This window comes from Ciconia boyciana, chromosome 3 (assembly GCF_034638445.1).
Source record: "Ciconia boyciana chromosome 3, ASM3463844v1, whole genome shotgun sequence".
Lineage (NCBI taxonomy): Eukaryota > Metazoa > Chordata > Aves > Ciconiiformes > Ciconiidae > Ciconia > Ciconia boyciana.
Window position 1 is genome coordinate 115,411,140 of NC_132936.1, and position 20,202 is coordinate 115,431,341.

General features: G+C 38.6%; 1 protein-coding gene across 11 annotated transcripts in view; it reads left to right on the top strand.

The window, feature by feature from the left end:
• The window catches only part of MAP4K3 (mitogen-activated protein kinase kinase kinase kinase 3), a 91,431-nt gene that overhangs the window by 14,781 nt on the left and 56,448 nt on the right, over positions 1-20,202 (top strand). For 9 of the 11 annotated variants that reach the window (XR_012041711.1, XM_072857203.1, XM_072857204.1 and 6 more), the window contains 9 exons: positions 5,443-5,507; positions 7,823-7,878; positions 11,402-11,449; positions 13,620-13,662; positions 14,326-14,398; positions 16,628-16,759; positions 17,034-17,096; positions 17,180-17,261; positions 17,362-17,472. Coding sequence is in view for 10 of the 11 variants with exons in the window: in XM_072857203.1 (XP_072713304.1) it covers positions 5,443-5,507; positions 7,823-7,878; positions 11,402-11,449; positions 13,620-13,662; positions 14,326-14,398; positions 16,628-16,759; positions 17,034-17,096; positions 17,180-17,261; positions 17,362-17,472 (673 nt within the window). In the remaining variant the exon portion in view is untranslated. The remainder of the gene's footprint in view (positions 1-5,442; positions 5,508-7,822; positions 7,879-11,401; positions 11,450-13,619; positions 13,663-14,325; positions 14,399-16,627; positions 16,760-17,033; positions 17,097-17,179; positions 17,262-17,361; positions 17,473-20,202) is intronic. The other 2 variants (XM_072857209.1, XM_072857213.1) reach the window with 2 other exon arrangements.

Here is a 20,202-nt window from a genome sequence, read left to right on the forward strand (position 1 = left end):
AAATTGGTTTCAGTAAAATGTCTCTTACATTTGCAAAACTTTGGGAAGTATAAGTATTGCATAATACAGATAGAGTTCTCAGAAATGTTCTGGCTTAATTTTACATGCCAACACCAGTTGTCTGAGAACTCAACATTGAATGTTATGGGGAAATAAGGAGGAAAAAAATTGTTGGTTTTTTTCCTTGCTTAAGACTAGTAGTGCTATGTTAAGCTTTAAAGACAATTTAATACTGAAGTACCTAAGGGTGTAAACCATGCAGCCTTTAAAAAACCTGCTGGTGATTTGTGTTTTGGAGTTGTTTTGAAATCTAAAAATTATTAATATTTTAGCTCTTTTATCTTTGTTTTTTTCTCTGCATCTGCAGAGTTGTTTAGGACACAGTGTAGTATTTGTAAATTGTTGTGACTTGCTATTCTTTTGTGTGATTTCTTTTCTAAGGTATTAGGCTTACTTGTTACAAGTACAGTAAACTTGTACTCCATACAAAGTCTCAGTATTTGGAAAATTTCTAATAACGTTTGCTATTACAATTCTTATGTTGTTCATCCTGGCAAATGTTTTATGCTAGATATAGCAGTTGCTTGGTATTCAAGGGCTAGACCTTTTAATGCTGGATTTCATGAACCTAATGTTGTCATACTTTTAGGCATATCGTGCCATGTAATAAAAAGCTTTTAAAAGGCTCTGAGAAGTTGTGATGCTCTTTATGGCAGAGACTTCTCGTTCTTTTTGGGTATTCACGTATCTTCTGTCTGCTTGGGGACAATAGAGGTGCGACATGACAGCTCTGTGTTGTGAAGGTTTCTAGACCCTATTCATAATGGGAAGGTGCCAAGCTGAGTTACTCGTACGTGTACTAGACTTCAGCAACTCCAGCTGAAGTTCTCCATGATGGCTATCTGCTGCAGTCAAAAGCTTTTCAGCAATATCGGCCAACCGCTTTTCAATAGGGGGTGGGAAGATATAGGTGGTATTTTCTCAAGAAAAATCTTGAAACATTAAAGCCTTTCAACAAAAAATTACCATCTTTGAAGCAGGAATATATGACAAAATTTGGGTCTTGTATTTGGAGTGCATCTTTTCCTTTTAAAAATCCTTTCAGATTTGACCAAGCTATCTTCTGAAATACTGCATTTCTTTTACTTTCATTCTAGATCAGCTAGAGCTTGGGAAGTCCCAGTTACTGTTTCTTTTCTAGCCAGCAGTGTCTGGTTTGCTGCATGTTTGCAGTGCTACAGAAGAGCTAACACGTGCTCCTTGGCTTGCTTGGCTGTTGTTGAGCGTTCCTTGTTTTGCTCTGGGGTGAACTGGGACAGGATGTTGAAATGGCAGGTGTGGAGCACTTTGTGGTGCTCTTAGTGACCTTGATGCTGAACGTCTGCGTAGTTGGAGCAAACTGAAATTGGACAAGTTGAATATGCATAGAGCTTGGAGGCGGTGTTGGGGAAGAGAGAAAGTTCTGGCAAGAAATACTAGAGGAGAAGGAGAGGTCTCATGCAGAAGCTCATCTGGCTAATGCTTCAGCTGAAGAGTTTCTTCTCCCTGCCTCTTGTATGCAGTGTCCTGAATAGCCCTGGATGCTCACTGAAACCATGTTTTATTACTGGTGGGATTCATTGCATCTTTCTCAGTATGAGTATCTTGTTAGCTTTTGTCTGATGAGTGAAAAGTATTGCATGCTGACAGTTGTGATTCAAGTCAATAGAATCTGTGTTTTGAATCGTGTTTGCTTTACAGTTCGCTTTTCAAAGGTCTGTAGTGGAAAAGCTGGTCCTATTAGTACTCCCTAGACATAGTTTGGTGTGGAAATTTCCTTTGGTGAAGGAAATTTCCAAGAGCAAATGTATTTTCAGAATAAGACTAAGTAGAAATGCACCGAAAGTATGAGAATGAAGAGGAAAGCAAGCCGTTGACTAGCCCATTAGATGAACACCATCTGCATGCTACGCTGAGTGAGGTCATGAGTGTGTGATTGTGTACTGCTTGCATTATCGTGTATACATGTGCAGGAAGGGATCAAAGTCTGAAGATAAAATCAACAAGCTATGCTGTTCTGGCATCCCATATCTTGAAGGGTGCTCGTCTTGGCAGCCTGAATGCTTTTCTAATGCCAAGCTGGTCTGTGAGCTGCATTATGCACAAGTTTGTGCGGGTGTGCATACAGATAGAGCGTGTGTACATGTAGGGACTTGGTATTCCAAACTAGGAGTGTCTGCACTTCAGTTTTGAATGTTTAAGGTTAATTTGAAGATTAACTTAAATTGTGTGTTACTTGCATTCTGTGCAGTACTGGAAGGCTTTTTCTTGTGCATGAACAGTCAATTCTTAAGGCTGCTACATATCTCAAAGTCATGTTAAAATTTTTTTGAGAATTTGTGGAATTACTAGTCTGTTTGACAGCAGCTTATGGATTGTCAGGTGGTAAAGTTCCAAGGGATCTTGTGATCTCCTAAAGGCAGTATTTGGAAGCTCTGTGTTATGGTGACTAAGCTTCTTAAATAGATGTTGCATATTCTGAAAGTTGTGTGGCTGGGACCACATAGTGTCCCACTCTCCTGGCACACCTCCTTAATCTTCCTCCCAACCTCAAAGCCTGCCTTTGTTTGGGAAGAGGGCACCTTTTTGTACGTTAAGATGTTCTCCACTGCACGTGATTATTTTATTTGTACCTGTCTGCAGTACTGGGAAGGAAGTTGTGTCGACATTTTTCTTGATGTGTGACATTAAGTCTGGCATGCTCCACAAACCTGAAAGTCATTGTTGTAAACCTTTTCAGAAGACAAATTTAGAAGAAAGAAGTAAGTGAGGAATGGCAGAATGGGGCTCTGCAGTACTGTTGAAGTTGCCCTGAGCTGTTTTTCTAGCATAGGAACTTCTGACCAGAACGTGATGTTTCCATTTGTGTTTGTTTCTGGAGGTGAGATTATTTGCATTGTAGAAGTACTGACAAATGTATCCAGTTGTCTTACCAGCTGCTTCTTTTAACTAGTCATAGTGGGAACAGATTGCATAGTATAACTAATAAAGGCTGTTTCTGATGACTTTTTAAGATTTCATGTGAAAACAGACTGTGAACAAATATTGTTGCATTCACCTTTCTTTAAAATTTTTAGATTGAAATGGTGCCTCTTCTCATGATGCTGTATTCATGCTGGGGATGCTTTTTCTTTAAAAAACGGTTTTCCTCTTGTCTCAGGGTATCAAAATATACCTTTGTAGACCCAGAATTAAATTTTGGCAAATATAGTATATATTTTGGCGCTCTTGCTTGGTCCCCTCCCCTTGCTTTGGTGCAGTGCTTCTCTTTTGTCTGGGCAATGGAATGCCTGTCTTTGAGGCCTCTCATTCTCTGACCTTTTGTTTTCCAAGTATCTTTCAGTGCTAAGAACAATAAGAAAAATACCATCATCCTATACTGGTCATTTATCAGCATATTGTTCCCCATGCTTTTCTTCTGTTTACATATGGATTTTGTTGTTAGCCTAGGTGTTAAGTTGCAGACACTAAATGATACTGTTGATCCTGTTTTGTTTGCTGTGCTTGCCATATGCTCTGCAGACACAGACAACTATGTACACTGTTACTGTTGATTTACATGGATCTTCACCTGTCTCAAAGCACTTAGGCACAGTAATAAAAGGCTAGATAGCAAATTAGAAATGCAATCTCCTCTTTTGATCCTCTTATGTTTTTTCCTTTTCTGTAGGGCTTTTCCACACTGGGAAGTTAATGCCTAATAAGTGAAAGTGTGAATTTACAGCACTTAGCTACTTCATATCTCTTTGCGGGTGCTCTGCTGCTGTCCCAAGGCTGCTGGGGTTGTCCTGGCTTTTTCCCACTTCTAGACTGCTGCTGCTGTTGGCATCAAACAGGATTCAGCCACATGAGAGAGAGTGGCTTTCATGAGCCCAGTGCCCCCAAAAGTGTTCCTGTCTGAGTCCTGCATCACTGTGGGGAATAAACAAGGGACTTGCAGATGTCTGTCTTTTCAGTGCTTCTTTCTTGCTCATGTTCCCCTGCTGCCATTGCTAATTCTGTTTTTTTGTTACAGGTAGTCACATTGCTTCTGTGTCTGAACTTGATCAGTTATTTCAGTGGAAAGCCTTCATATTATTTCAAGCAATGCTTTAATTAACCCCTAGAAATGTATGGAGTTAACAGCCAGGGACTTCTGTTGCTTAAAACCTCTGTAATGCCTGAAAAATACCTTTTCCACCACTAGAGGAAGCAGCTGGGGTGTAGCTTTGAGGACCATGTGGACTATGGACATTAAAGGGACTATGATGGACGTTATGGACTATGATCCAAGACAGACAGTTCTTCCTTGGAACAGCAGCTATTCTAGCTGTTACCTGCTGGTGAAAAACACTTGCAATTTGCAGCTCAGGGGATAAGCTCAGCACTCACACCATTGCCTTGCAAAACACTTCCACAAACGTTGGCATTGCCCACAGAAATGTCTCAGCTATTCTAACGGAGCCTTATGAATGCAAGAAACGCAAGACTAGGGGTCATGGTCAAGCTGCAGGACAATCATCAGTCTTTCCTTTGGTTGTCCTGTGTCCCAGTCTGCCCTAAGGTAGCTGTATGCAATTTTTCTTTCCTGTGTGTTTTGAGGGCCAAGAATGACTAGGCAAGTCCCAGATCTTCTGCTCTCCAAAATGCCTTGCTGCAGCCACACATGGTACATCTGCCTTACCAGTGAAAATTACTAAGTGAAAATAGTCTTCATAATAGAAGATACCTTTGAATCCTTCAGCCCATTGTCTATTCTTGGAAAGCACCTTTTATGGAGGTATAGTGAGTCAAACTGAATTGATTCCCTTAGTAAGAGGAATCTAAAGAACTTCCCTCTGACCCCTGCCACCAAAAATATCCCTAGTATTTTTGAGGAAAAACACTTCATCTGAGAAGGCACTTACCCACAGCATGGGCTCCACTCTGCCTAGCTTTTACTAAAGCACTAGGGTTTCTCTCCATTTGTTGTGAAAGAAATTGAGTTGAGAGATATCCCTAGGGCTTTTTGTTTTGGGTTTGTTTCTTTTTTTGTTTGTTTGTGTTCATTCCTCTGCTCTGAAAAAAGTGGAGGAGAAGTGAAAATGAGGAAGAAATAAGAACCTGCATCTGTCTTCTCTCTATTCTCAGTAAAAATATATTTCGTTTTCATAGTAGACCTTGAACAAAAATCAGTGTGCACGTTTCACTAATACTGTTTCTATTACTCAATAAACCCTGGAATATTCTGGGTATTTCAGTAGTTACTATTTTGACAGTGAAGTATCACATAAAGATTAAATCATATTCATTATTTGACTCATATTTTTCATAATACAGAACTTGTTATGTTGTGCTTTATAATGTTTGAGTCCTCTGACTTACCTTTTATAGGTGCTGTTTTCAAATATGACAGCTAATGAATGGTTTTGTTCGCTTTTTTAGACGAGACAAGCTATGGATTTGCATGGAGTTTTGTGGAGGTGGCTCTCTACAGGATATTTATCATGGTATGTCAAGACTGTAATTCCTTAAAATCTAAGTAAAGCATATTTTCAAAAATGGAGATGATTACAGTGTTTTGGAATCAGAGAAGAGGAATCCTAAATTTAGTATCCATAATAATCCATTGAAGGTCAGTTTTAGCTTATGCATTTACATAATTGGTTGGGTTTGTTTTTTTTAAATGAAATTAGCTATAGTGGGGTTTTTGTGAGCAGCAGAAGTTATTTCCTTCTTTTAGTAGCTCATATACCCATCACGACTTTTCAAAGGCTGTAAAATTAGACAATATTGTATTGTAAAAATAAAAAATGTATATCCTCATGTGCTGTGTTCATAGCCATTTTGTTTCAGAGCTTTTGAACTTTGCTTTAGTATAATCTATACCACTGCCTACAGATACCTAGATAAGTGGATTGATTAGCATGGATGCTCTTGTCCTTTGTAAACAGTGATCTTTTGTATGTTTGTATAGCAGTAGTGCCATGAGGGGGTGTCTTTTTTTTTATTTTTTTATTTTTTAATGCTGTATGTATGACATGAAAAGCAAGGGTGGCCTATATATTTGCTTTAGGCTTAGGTGCAATGAGTGGTCAAAGAAACAAGGGGCATGTGTGAATCTATTATATAAAGAGAGGATCAGTCCATTGACTGATAGTTTTCAAGAGACAAAATCAGTTTTGAGGGATTTTATTGCCCTGGAATTAAGACTTGCTTAGGAAAGGAGTATGCCATAAGTGAGTAATGGCTCTGTGATTCTCAGGTGATGTTTTTCAGACAGGAAATCCATCCATATTCGAAACTGTGAAGATTTTACATGTTAAAATCTTCACATCCTTCTCTTGTGCATAAGCAGCTTGTATACCTTTTTACATGTAACTTGGGTGCAATTAAAACAAGGCACCAATTCACAAGTTCACACCATGCTCATGGCGTAGTCATTTGAGCATGGTCTTGTTGATACTTTACATTTTTGGTAGTGTTCATAAAAGTATCTTGTCTAATAAGCTTTGTTATGTAGAACACCTGTAGAGTAGGAAATGAGCTCATGCCACATAAATGCCTGAACAGATGTTGTACAGGAGCGATTTCCTGTTGCAGCTGATTTTTAGCTTCTCTGCTGGTAGTTAAGAGTGGAAGCTGCTTTTCTGATCTTAATTATGTTTCAAAGGGTCTTATTCGAATTGAACTATAGGCCTCTGTAATCTTAAGTCATTTAAGTTAATCAGAATGAAATTTCTCAAAATAAACATACATGCCTAGAAGTTAGGTACTCTGGGTACTAATATATTTAGTTTTATGCAGGTTTGGAGCTTTTCTTTCAGAAAAGGGAAGATGGATCTAGACCTGTTTTGAAGATATATATTGCATGATACTAATTTATATTATGGTTGTGGGTTTTGTAGAAGTTAAGCAGTTAGGTGCTTAAATCTTGTTTCATTTTTAACTCCCTACTCCTTCAGTTTCCTTTGAGAAACCCCATCCAATTTTTCTATTTGTTTTCTCTGCAAAACCTGAGAAACTTGTAGTGAGGACTGCATTTCCGAATCTTAAAACCCTTGAATTTCTGGATCAAAGTCCAGTGACTGGGGACGAGTCACAGGCCATGCCTTGCTTGCTGTTCAGTGTTTGGTTCACATATTTGTTCAGAATTTAATTGTTTTCCTTTAAGAGACTTGAGTGAAGTGGAACCCTGGAGGGGAGAGGAAGGCTTCTCCTTCCCTTGGGAAGTTGCTGAGCCTGCTTAGAGGGAGAGTTTGAGAAGGTGCATGGTGTGGCAGGCCCAGGAGCACCAGTGATGGTAGCTCATGCAGAAAAGGGTTGAGAAGCTGCAGAAAGCAGGTTGCATGGCTGTAGGGAAGAGAGAGCAGGTTGCATGGCAGTGGGGAGGATGGAAGGAGAGAGCAGGTTGCAAAGGGTAGAAGGAACTTCCTAAGGCTCAAAGGGGACTGAGCAGGTTTGCTGTAGCTCTGCATCACTGGATTGGAAGTCCAGCCCTGCATAGAAGGACACAGTGGGTTTGTGCAGGGAAAGAGTTGTGCTTAAGTCGCTCCTTCTGTTTCTTTTTCCTCTTAATTACTTTGAGATTTATATATGGATGGAGTTAGTAGTTTCCATTCCAATGGGACTAGTCATTTTTGAGTTTAAGAAAATGTTTGGTGGTCTTTGGGATGCTCAATCTGGGGGAAAATCTAGGCACATTTACTTTGAGACTTCTAGTGTAAGAGCCTGTCAGTGTGAATGGAAGTAATTGAGGTATGCATTTGGAATGGGCAGTATCTTACCTGATTTTGAGAATTTTTTTTTTTCCCTTCCATTTCAGTGACTGGACCACTTTCAGAACAGCAGATTGCCTATGTTAGCAGAGAAACACTACAGGTAGTGTGTTCTCAGGTTCTTGTGGTTGACTTTTAATGTAAAAGTATTAAAAGCTAAAAATAAAAGCTACAAAAATGTGTGATGCCATAGAAGTACAATGTTTGGATGGCTTAGCATTTTTCTCATACTTTTGAGGAGGTCCTGTACTATAGCCTAGAACTGATTTGTATAGTTGCATAACCTCAAATTATCCTGGATCATTTGAAGAAAACTGTCATCATCTTTCTGCTGTTAATTTTGTTTTTTAAAGGGGGGAAGCAGCCTATTTATTAATCCATATTTGTGGTACAAATTAGTTACTGCAAGTTTGAAAGAAAATGTGAAGACTGTTTTGCATATCCGATAGTTGATCTGTGCCACTAAGAAAAAAAAAATTGCCTGTGTACTTGAGATGTTCAAGTCACCAGCCTCTCCTCATGGGTATGCTAGCTTTCATTTTTCTTTCCTAAATTAAAGGTTCAGTTCACCAGTAAAACTTAATCAGAAACAGCTTTTTCAGCGGATGTCTTGCTTCCATGTGAGAGAGCAGTTCTTGGCTTCTAGTGAATGCAAATCTGTTGAATGCCATCAGATGAGAGCTGCTGCCTCTCTCAAACACTCTCTCAAGATAGCTCTGTCCCTGAGCCAGCTCCCTTGCATGCCACTTACCATCTCCCTATGCTATGCCAGAGATTGCTGACTTCTGACTTACAGGACATGGCTTTTTTTCTTACAGTGAAGTCTTACGTGACATCTGGGAGTGTTTTGGGTTTTGAACCTTTAAATCCTTTTGTTCTTATAGAATCACAGAATGGTTTGGGTTGGAAGGGACCTTTAAAGGTCATCTCGTCCACCCCCCCTGCAATGAGCAGGGACATCTTCAACTAGATTAGGTTGCTGAAAGCCCCATCCAACCTGACCTTGAATGTTTCCAGGAATGGGGCATCTACAACCTCTCTGGGCAACCTGTTCCAGTGTTTCACCACCCTCATTGTAAAACATGTCTTCCTTATCTCTAGTCTGAATCTACCCTCTTTCAGTTTAAAACCATTACTGCTTGTCCTATTGCAACAGGCCCTACTAAAAAGTCTGTCCCCATCTTTCTTATAAGCCCGCTTTAAGTATTGAAAGGTTGCAATAAGGTCTGCCTGGAGCCTTCTCTTCTCCAGGCTAAACAACCCCAACTCTCTCAGCCTTTCTTCATAGGGGAGGTGTTCCATCCCTCCAGTCATTTTTGTGGCCCTCCTCTGGACCCGCTCCAACAGGTCCGTGTCTTTCCTGTGCTGAGGACTCCAGAGCTGGACGCAGTACTCCAGGTGGGGTCTCACCAGGGTGGAGTAGAGGGGCAGGATCATCTCCCCCAACCTGCTGGCCATGTGTCTTTTGATGCAGCCCAGGATACGGTTGGCTTTCTGGGCTGCAAGCGCACATTGCCAGCTCGTGTCCAGCTTTTCATCCACCAGTACCCCAAGTCCTTCTCGGCAGGGCTGCTCTCAATCCCTTCATCCCCCAGCCTGTATTGGTACTGAGGGTTGCCCTGACCCTCATGAGGTTCACATGGGCCCACTTCTCGAGCTTGTCCAGGTCCCTCTGGATGACATCCTGTCTGTCAGGCGTGTCAACCGCACCACTCAGCTTGGTGTCACCTGCAAACTTGCTGAGGGTGCACTTGATCCCACTGTCTATGTCATTGATGAAGATATTAAACAGTACTGGTTCCAATATGGACCCTTGGGGGACAGCACTTGTCACTGATCTCCATCTGGACATGGAGCTGTTGACCACTACTCTTTGGATACGACCATCCAGCTAATTCCTTATCTACTGAATAGTCCATCCATCAAATCCATCATCATCTTGGAGTATGGAGGAATGTTTCAGTAGTCTAGAATGGAATTTACAAAATAATTATTTATTGTGTGGGAAGATTTCTTGGTTAATATGTGTAAATTGCTTGTGAGAAGGAAACTTGCTACTTTGTATGTATTTTCTAAGTGTCATCCATCAACCTATTTTTGTGTATTTTGAAGTTGTCTGTAAATACATGCTTGTTAACACTCTGACCAAATCTAATGTCTATAGTTTCTGATATCTTGTTGTAGCTTATAATGCAGCAGTCACTTTTCTTAGGAAAAAGTCTGAGAATATAGGCCATCTGTCCATCCATGAAAGTAGTTTGTTCAATTTTAATTTTTGCCATGAGTTTCCATGAATCCAGAGTTTCATTTGAATGCCTGAAGTTAGCATTCGATCTCCCTATTTAGAAGACCATTAAATGTTATCTTTTCAAAAAACACTTGCTATCAGCTCTGGTTGGCATCAGTGAGACTGATTCTGAAAATACAGCTCCTGTAAATATGGCCTTTAAAGTACCTGCCTCCACGCATTCAGTTTGGAAAATGGTGACCTCAAATTCTTCCAGGGCAGTGGTAAAAACGAGTGAGTTGTTGGGCTTTCTGTGCCAGTAGCATCCAGAGATTTAGATGCGAGGAGTGTACATGGGACTCTTCTAGCTAATGCCAGTTGTTGCAACAGTCAGGTAGATGTTTTGATTAATTACACTCTGTACCAAAAGCCAAGTCCAATTTTTGGGTCTGCATGCATGCCTGCAGTGAGAACTCTGAAAAACCGTTGGACCAATGGGGTATTGTTAGTCATTTCCCCCAGAGAAACAGGTTAAAGCATCTGTGAGTGTTTGGGGTTTTTTTTTCTCTTTTAGTTTATTTAAGGAGTTGAATTTCGTGACTGATTAGCACTTCAGCTACATCGCTACATTCAGGTTTTCATGGAAAAAAAAAAATTCTGTGTTGACATGGGTATCTTCTATGAAAATGTAGTCTTTATGGAGGTTCATGACTGCAGAGCACGGAAGATGTTTATATGTAATTTTACCCCAGAAGAGAATTTTAGAGATAAACCTGGAGTGTCAAAAGTGACATGCTCTGTGATTTGTCATGCAGGGATTTGGTTTCATAGAATTCTTCCAGAGTTTAAACTTAAAGTTTCTAACTCGTGTTGAGTCCTAAAATGCTGTGGTACTGTCATTGAGACCCAGAAAGACAGCCTAATGCCTCTGCAGAAATCCATGAACTGGAGTTGAACTCTTGTGTTATACCTGAAGTGCTGCCTGCTAGCGTGCCTCTAAACTTAATTGAAGTGTGTAATGAGATAGGAGATAACTGCAGTAGGTATCCAGTGATCTGACTGCTGAATAGAAGACTGTTAGGCAATTTAAAAGTAATTAACTTTGTCTAGAAAGGTGACAGTTACCATGTCCAGAGGAAAACTTGGTTGGGGAATGCTTTTCTTACAATAGATGTGGTGACTGGTATTCTTTCCATCAATCCTGTGTTTTAGACATTATGCTACTACATATATTGAACGTGCAAATGCAGTTTGAATACACTGAAATATAAGAATGTTCTTCAGTCAGTGAGTCATTTAGATGATTGAATTGGATCCTAAATATGTCTCGTAATTAAATAAGAAATGTATATAAAATGAAAAATATTGGACTAAATTATTATCTAAATATTTTATGCAGGGACTATATTATCTTCACAGTAAAGGAAAAATGCACAGAGATATAAAGGTAAGTAAAAACTGAAGTGAATTTTGGTGTTTTTAAAATAGGCTACATCATCTCTGATGGGTCTTTACTGTTATGGTGTTACTGTTGCAATTTTGGGGATATTTTTAAATATGTAGGGTTTTCCTATCTATTAGAATAAAATTATTCTGCCCAAGGGAAGAGAAAAACCTGTTCTTTAAAATGCATGCATGGAAATAGCTTGTTCTTTTAATTGGAGCCAAACATACCATTTATTTAGACCAGTGCTGTAAAATTTAGGCATCAGCTAGTGTCCAGAGCAACACGTGTTCAAATGGCTGTAAGGGTGTACTCTGTGCAAAAGGAAAGGTTTGGTCTTTCCCACACCTTTCCAAGAAGCTCGATGTACCCTTCTCTTTGAACCAGCTAGCGAGCAGAGCTGTTGCTTTGGCTTCTTGCTTCTTTTTTTGGTGAACTGCTTGCAGGGCAGTGGCTGCAGTTCTTCATGATTCTTGGAGACTACTTCTGTCCCCTCCCTCACATGCTAAAATGAAAGAGGGTACCGCAAATCAGGCTCTTAACACTGACTTACTTAAAACTTCATCTCAACAAAGCTGTATCAAAGGTGGCTTGTTCAGACTCTGTTATAGTTTCCTTCTGGTGCTTCCTGTTGACTTTTTGTTCCTGGAGTTTTATTTACTACCTACTCTTTGCCTTTCCAAACACTTCCTTGCTCAGACTGCAGCTTAAGCTTGGCACGTTTCCTCCTGGACATCTAACAGTAAATTATCATATTCCTTTGTGTTGTGTGTGGGGTTGGTTTTGTTTGTTTGGTTTGATCCCCCCTCCCCCCCCCCCCGCCCCCGACTAGGGATGCAGTGTATCTAGTAGCTTCAACTGTAGATGCCTTAATGCAGCCTGATTCCAAGTTGTTCTCATTGACTGCAGGAGGATATTTGGGTTTTGAGCAATCATAAAAATAATTTCTGAATGAAAGATTATGTTGGACACAAAAATTAAACCTTTTTTACAGTGCATAAATACTTGTTTCTGAACAGAACTGTGCTGATAAAAAAATGCTTACAGGGCTTACATTGAGAATCTTTTTTTTTTTTAAGAAAAAAAAAAAAAGCTGTTCTCATGAGCATGGAAAAATACTATCTTCATCTGCAGATCTCCTGACTGTTGAATTATGTTTGCTTCCTTCAGCAGCTAAGTTACGTATTTAGAGTATCTGTCCTGTTTGTCTTGAAAGGTGAACAAGGTCAAGAGCATGTTAACTGGACTGTCACACTATTTACCAAGCTCCATTTATAAGGCTCATTAACTATACTTGTGCAGCGTTTGCCAAAGCAAGCTGCATTTTACTGCAGGCCTGACTTTTCCTTCTCTGTGAAAAGCCATAATCTGTAAAAACATAGTTTTTTGGAGGCCCATCTGTACTGCCTTTACATCTACTTATGGTCAGTGCTGACATTTGGAGCTGTGTTTAGCCAGCTCCAACCTTTGCTCAGCTGGGCCTTTACCTGGTTTCAGTCTTCAGATCAGGTTTGTTCTCAGGCCTTATATGTCCTTATATAAACTTTATCGTACCAACTACCGCTTCGGGTTAGTTTTGATTATTGAACTGAAGTGAGTGGTACACAGAGCCACAGAACAGCGAACTCTTCAAATCTAGCACTAACAGAATCTCTGTTGCATGAGGACGGAAATAGTTTTGCTAAACACTTGAATATCAAGGCAGGTCCTTAAGGCTATAATTATAATTATCAGGGCTCTCAAACAAGACAAAACCAGCTCCTACATATGAAAAGAAAATTAAATTACTTCCGCTTTGACATTTAGAGTATCTATTTCTTTTCAGTCAGCGTAAATAGAAAAAAAGTAAGAATTCATCAGCATAGGCAAATCATCATATTCTGCTTTTTGAGAGGGTTTTGTGTACAACGGAAACTCTGTAGTACCATAGGCTAAAGAGTACTAAACTAAAAATTAATGAGAAGCCCTGTATATCCAAGTTTCTTTATATAACAGAATGGCAGCTTGCTAATTTCACAAATATTTCCTTGGTAAGGCTGCAGATTTCTTGAACATGCAATCCTTGGTGTGTGTTTGGCCCCTAGTTTGCCACAGGATCTCACAATTTTTTTTTTTAATATGGTATTGGAGGAATCTGCATGTTTTAATTCAAGTATGCTTACTTTTTTTTAAGGGAGCAAACATTCTTTTAACGGATAATGGACATGTAAAATTAGGTGAGTTAATACAATTTAGTGTTATTAACAGATTTTTATGTGCTTTAAGAAGCAGTGTTCTGTATTTTGTTTAATGATGTAATGTTCTTGTAAGGAATTAGTGAATATCAGAATTCTTTTCCTCTTGCTGGTAATATCGAACTGTACCATCCAATTAGTGTCTGAGGAGTAATTGGAGTAGTTTTGGAACACTAAGGTAAAAGATTTTGTGATGTTGTAAGGGGGAGGAAAAAATCAAATCATGGGTTTTTATAAATTTTTAATAAAATGTACTATCCAGAGTGCTTAAGTGTGAAATGTGCCTTGAAAGTTTATCTGAAATAGTCTCTTGGATAATACTAAATGATGTATTTTCTCATATTAAAACACTGCATGTAACTGTTAGGACTTCTGTGCTAGCCTGTTCTTTCTTGTGTTGATGACGGGCATGCTTGTGTGCAGCCTGCATATATGGCAGGCGACTGAGAGGAGCTGACTGGCAGTATCTGAGGTACACCAAGTTTCCATTATTTGCTTTTGTTATTTATTTTTTGTTAAATATTTCCAGTATATTTAAGAAATTCTTACAGTGGGGAAACCAAACTTGTGTTCATTAACAATTAATTACATCAAATCAGTTATTAACTGTCATTTTGGTTTTGCCCTTTTTTTTTTTTTCCATAGCTGATTTTGGAGTATCCGCACAGATAACAGCTACAATTGCCAAAAGGAAATCATTCATTGGCACCCCATATTGGTAACCGTGTTTTACTCGGCCATCAATATAATAGTAACATATATAATACTGTTGAAAAATTGTGATAAAAGCATGCTATGTCACTCTCTGGGTAGACTAATCACTAAAGGCTGTGTCAGACTTCCTAGTGATCATATCTGTATTAGTGATGCTCAATCATGAATTAGCTGAGTATCAGAGAAAATGCTCTAACACTCTGAAAAATTGAAAGCCTGTCCGTGTGCTGCTATCACTGTTGACTAATGTATCTCAGTTTACTCAAACTTAAATACTATCAACAATTTTGCTTGTTTTTAACTCTGATCTTAATTTTTTTTTTTCTTCCCTGATTTTCTGTTTTGGTGTTTTATGTTTCTTCCCCTCCACTCTAGATATGTCTTTTCTTCAACTCTTTAGTTGCTAATGAGTTTCATTTGTTTGTCTCCACAGATTCTTTTGCCACTTGTGAGGTGTTTCCTCTAAGCCATTTTCTTCTCCCCCCCTTATTTGCCTAAACTGATTGAATTCAAATATATGCTTCTATTCTATCTGTACTGGATCTTTATTCTTCTGTCAGTCAACTAGTTTGCATAATTTATCTTTTCTAAAGTTCAGCATTTTATTTTCTCCTCTTTGTACTGGAAGTGGTTGTTCCCTTTCTCCTTGAAGTAAATGGCAGACATTCTTCACTGTAGAATAATAGCACTTTTGTTGTATGTTTCGCAGAAAGCTACTCAAAATTCTGTTGTCTGACAGCATAGTAGGTACAACATAAAAACGTATATAATGAAAAAAACCCCTTACATTCAAGTATTCAGTCTTGAAATAGTCAAGCACAACATTTTTAGCATTCTTCTGCAGTGTAAGTCATGCCAAGGCATGGATTCACTTCTCTTTCAGAATAATGCAAACACCCATCAGTCATGATTGTATAATTGGTTTGTGTGTCTCTTTCCTAAGATGTCTGGGTGACTTTAGTCCTAGCCTGTATCAGCCAGCAAGGAAGCAAAGTTGTTGAGATAGTGAAGAAGAAAATTTAGTTGGAAACAAGCAGTGTGAAAGTTTTAGTGATTATTAGAGGTGTCTGGGCTGGTAAGGGTGGGAGGGAAATGAAGGGCAAAACTGTTGTGCAGTGTCTTTAGTTCTAGTAACCCTGCTATTTACCCTTGTGCTCCTTCTCCGTGTCATTCTGAAGTTAACCCATGTTCCCCCTCTGCCTTCGCAACTCCCTCCTTTTTGATTTAGAGTGATGGGGTTTTTTTAATGAACTCTCAGAGAAATTTATGTAAATATAGTTTAACTATGCAAACTTGAAATAAGTTATACCACCAAACCTGATGATGTTTTCAGATCTACAGCTAAGGATGTCTGTGTTTAATGCATCATTTGCCTGCTGCTTTACTGGAGCACTCATTAAGTGACATTCATTTATCTTAGCTGTATTGAGTTACATCTCCATTTCCACCACTACTTTTCAAGTGATCTGGACTAATAAAGTTCAAAGCTAAAAAATATGAGCGTGTTTGCCATCTGATATGACTACATAGGACAATCAAATCCATAATTCACTTTGGCTGTTCAAAATGTGACAATGCCTAGTGAATCATTTTCTTTAGGTATTCCTATTTATGTGTCAGTCATGTTTGTTAATTTTTGCCACCTGAGGATGTGAAACTACTTTGTTAACTTCAGTGAGGTCTTCTGAAATTACAGTGCGGCAGACTTTACAAACAAGGAGCACTCTGTGCAGAGATGAGAATGAGCCTTCAGGTCTTATGCTTTCAGGATACAAGAAAGTTGACATTTTGTTACTTTTTTTAAAATTTTTTTGTTAGAATTGTTCTCCTCAAAGTCTGTTGATCACTTTCTGGGGCAATGTGTGAATTTGGATATTATTTGATTTTACTGTAGTTTGAATAATTATACCTTAGGCTCTTTGGTTGTTGAGTGGTAGTTCGTTGTGTGCCTGTAAAAAAAAGTCTGAGACAGATTGGTTTCATCCACTTACTCCTAAATAGCTGTTTTGGAAACTGCCTATTAGTTATTAGAAGATAATTGAGGAAAACTTCATTTATACATTACATAACTTTTTACACACACACGTGTGTATATATATCCACATGTATAAATGTATATGCTGTGAGCTTATAGATTGAGAGCTTTAGGGGAAAAAAGTAGTAAACTGCTATGTACAGGAGAATGTTTGATTTGTGGCAAGAAGTTTATCTAAAAATGTCTGTTACCCTTTAGGATGGCACCAGAAGTTGCTGCAGTAGAAAGAAAAGGTGGCTATAACCAGCTCTGCGATCTGTGGGCAGTTGGAATAACTGCTATAGAGCTTGCTGAACTTCAGCCTCCAATGTTTGACTTGCATCCAATGAGGTTAGTAAGGGGTTAAACCTTGGTGTGTAAATACAGCTTTGTAAATAATCCATTTGGAGTGGCGGCTACGTGTGCTTGTGGTGGTTGGGGGTCCTACAAATGTACATGATAGAAATTGTAACAGCTCTTTTTGGTGCATAAATGTGTAATGTTGTCCTGGTAGCATCTCTTAAACTGATGGACTTCTTCCTGCTAACTAAATAATGTATTTAATAATTCATCTCATATACGTATTGCAATGTAAACCACATAAATACTTTTGGTTTTTTTTCAGAGCACTTTTTCTAATGACAAAAAGCAACTTCCAGCCTCCTAAATTAAAGGACAAAATGAAATGGTAAGTACTTTTCTGTTTCAGTAGATAATGATCATGTATTTCAATGGGCAATTGAGTCTAATGTTTACCACTTAATTTTACAGGTCCAATAGTTTCCATCATTTTGTGAAAATGGCACTTACAAAAAATCCTAAAAAAAGACCTACAGCTGAAAAGTTACTACAGGTATAAATTTGTTTGGGATTTTTTTTTAAGTTATAAAATTAAAATATGCTTAATATGAGTGGTTGGAATTTTAATATTTGTTTTTCCTTCTGTTTTTCAGCATCCTTTTGTTACCCAGCCATTAAATCGAAGTCTTGCTATTGAACTTTTGGATAAAATGAATAATCCTGATCATTCCACTTACCATAATTTTGATGATGATGATCCTGAGGTAGGAATATGTTTTAATTGTAGAATCAGATTAAGTTTTCATTTGCCAACAAAACTAAACGATTATGATTTATTGAGCCACAGAATGTTTTGTGATGTAAGAATAGTCTCAAGGGTTGCTTTTACTTTTGGTTGTGCTGCTCTGTCACATGTACAGGCACTTACCAAAATTTATTATATATGGGGGAGAGAATCTCAAAGAGAAAGAGATGTAAACACTTTAAAATTTTGTTTATTGTTGTCCTTCAACAATTTTGCAACAGTAAATGTGGACTGCTTCTCCAGTCCTGAGTTCTGTCATGCGTTCTGCTTTCTGTTTCTTTGTGGAATTATGTTTCCATTCATCTGCAAAGAAAGCATTCATAAAAATAATTTTATACCTCTGTAGAACTTGTTCTTTTGTTCCTAATTTACTTTCTTATGAGAAGAAGAGAATGATCCTGTAGTTGTTGTTGTCAAATGGTTCATTTTCTATCTTGGAATACTCTGAAACTTGATTTCACTTACAGTTTTGACAAAGGCAAGAGTTTCTGATTTTCTGCTTTACCAGCTGGGAAAAATAGCATGTTTATGTAAGATGATAAACAGCGCAGAACTGAAGTGGTTCATAAGTAAGAGAAAACAGATATTCTGTTACTGCATCCTGTCTTTGTATTTAACTGTATGTTGGTGAAGACTTTCCAAATGTTTTCAGTTCCCTACCTGATGATCTCTTTTTGGGGGAAAAAAAAAATCCTTTTGACACAAATGCCATTGATTCATTAATTGCATACTTGTGTTTTACTTTTTTTTATGGATAAACTAGTCTAAAAATGCCTTCAAAGGAAAATAAGCTTAAAAGAAGCAACTAGTTTAAGATACTAATTTTCAGATTTTACAAATTAAATGAGCTTTCACCTTCGGGAACAGCAAAGACAAGTTGACATGCACCAAGTCTATCTTCCTTAGAAGCTGCAGTAAATAAATGTGGAAAGAAGCCAAAGTGAAATATATCTTTTTTTGTATTGTAGAGTGCAATGTTTACATATTTCCTAAATGTCAGGGAAGGAGAGGAAGGCATAATAATTGAATAGTCGGTACTTTTAAAAGCAATTGCAAATAGCAGAGCACACTTAGTAAATTTTTCTGTTCAAAAATATATATGTATTTAGGGAAGTTAAACACACAAGAAAACCCTTAATGTGGTTGACTTTCATGTCAGTGTTAAGAGAAAGGTGTCTGATTCCTGATGGAGATAGCACTGAGGAACTCGGATCTTCTCCTCACCGTAAGCTCTAAGGATCAGGTGTCCTTTAGTTCTCTGTTCAGTGATGATAAAGAGCTCTGAGGCCTGTTAAAGCGATATTTCTGTAGAAATCAGAAAATCGAAGCTTTCATGAGCTGTCATAAGAAGAAAGGTAGCTATTTTCAGTGTGCTTCCTGTGAGTGAGCTGCTCAGATCAGAGTAGCTTGCCCTGCAAGTCTTCCCTGCTTTCCTGGAAATTGTACTGCAACCCTGATGTGCCATTCCCCTGTGTCACTGGTATATCTTTTCGGTAAGAATCTTGACCTTCATTTTGGGCCACTCAGGTGGAGAATCTCTTCTTTTCTCTTCCTGTATGGAGTTACTTCAGTACACATTTTATTGGCAGTTACTTGTAGCTTTCAAAAGTGTTCACTCTTTTATGTCCCTTCTGACTTAGCATTAAGAAGGCTCTTCTGTTGTCTAGTGTATTACTTATCAGTTATCCCACAATGAAGTGTGGTATCAGGGGAAAAAGCTATGCCTTGTTTGGGGAGGAAATGAAGAGAAAACAACCTCACAGCAGTGATCAGAGAAAATGCATAGTTTCATCACTTATAAAGGAGCTAGACCAGCTGACAGTATGGAGGACAAGCAGGCTGCTTGCATGTCTTTTGATATGCATTTTTTCAGATGTTAGGTCATTTGTTGTTTATCTCATGTTGCTGAGGGTTTGCTGCTGCATTCGTGGGCTTCTGTGCTAGGCATAATGATACTTCTCCATCATTGTTCATCACATGGCCTTGAGCTCTCCAGTGAACTTCAAACACCGTTACCTGTGGTGCTGGATCATTTTCATTGGATGGGCAGCTTAAATGTCTCTTCTTATTTCTCCCTAACCATGTTGCCATTGAGGCATTTAATCCACCTGCAAAATGAGATTGATAGTGACACTTGGGAAAACATTTTATTTTGTAATAAGCAAGCCTAGAACCCACTTCTGTGAATAAAGCAGGTGATAATTCATTATCTGATGCATCTTGAGTAAGGTCTGTATTTCAGATGAAGAATCCTGCCACAGGCAAAGCAGTTGTAGGCATTGTGGTCCTTCCTAAAACAGAAGGAAATAAGAAGTATACATGCTCCTTTTATACATGGTTGAACTTGCTCCAATGCCTGCCTGCTCACAGAGGTAGCTGGAAATGTTAATCCGAATTTGGGGATTGACCACTCCTACACTTGTGGCGATCACCTGAATGCATCCATCAAAAATTGAAAGAAGCAACATAACATGGTACAGCATAACATGGTACAAACACCACTGGTGAGAATCTTGAGCTTCAGACCTGCTCCCCAGTTTCTTTGGCGTTTTGGTTGTTGGGGGGTGGTGGTGTTTGTGTGTTGTTTTTTTTTTTTTTTTTTCCGAGGCTAGAGAGCTTTTCTGGCTATTGGTGGTCTTTGAGGGCAAGTCTAGTGCCCACTGTGATGAAAGCTCTTTACCTGGCCTGT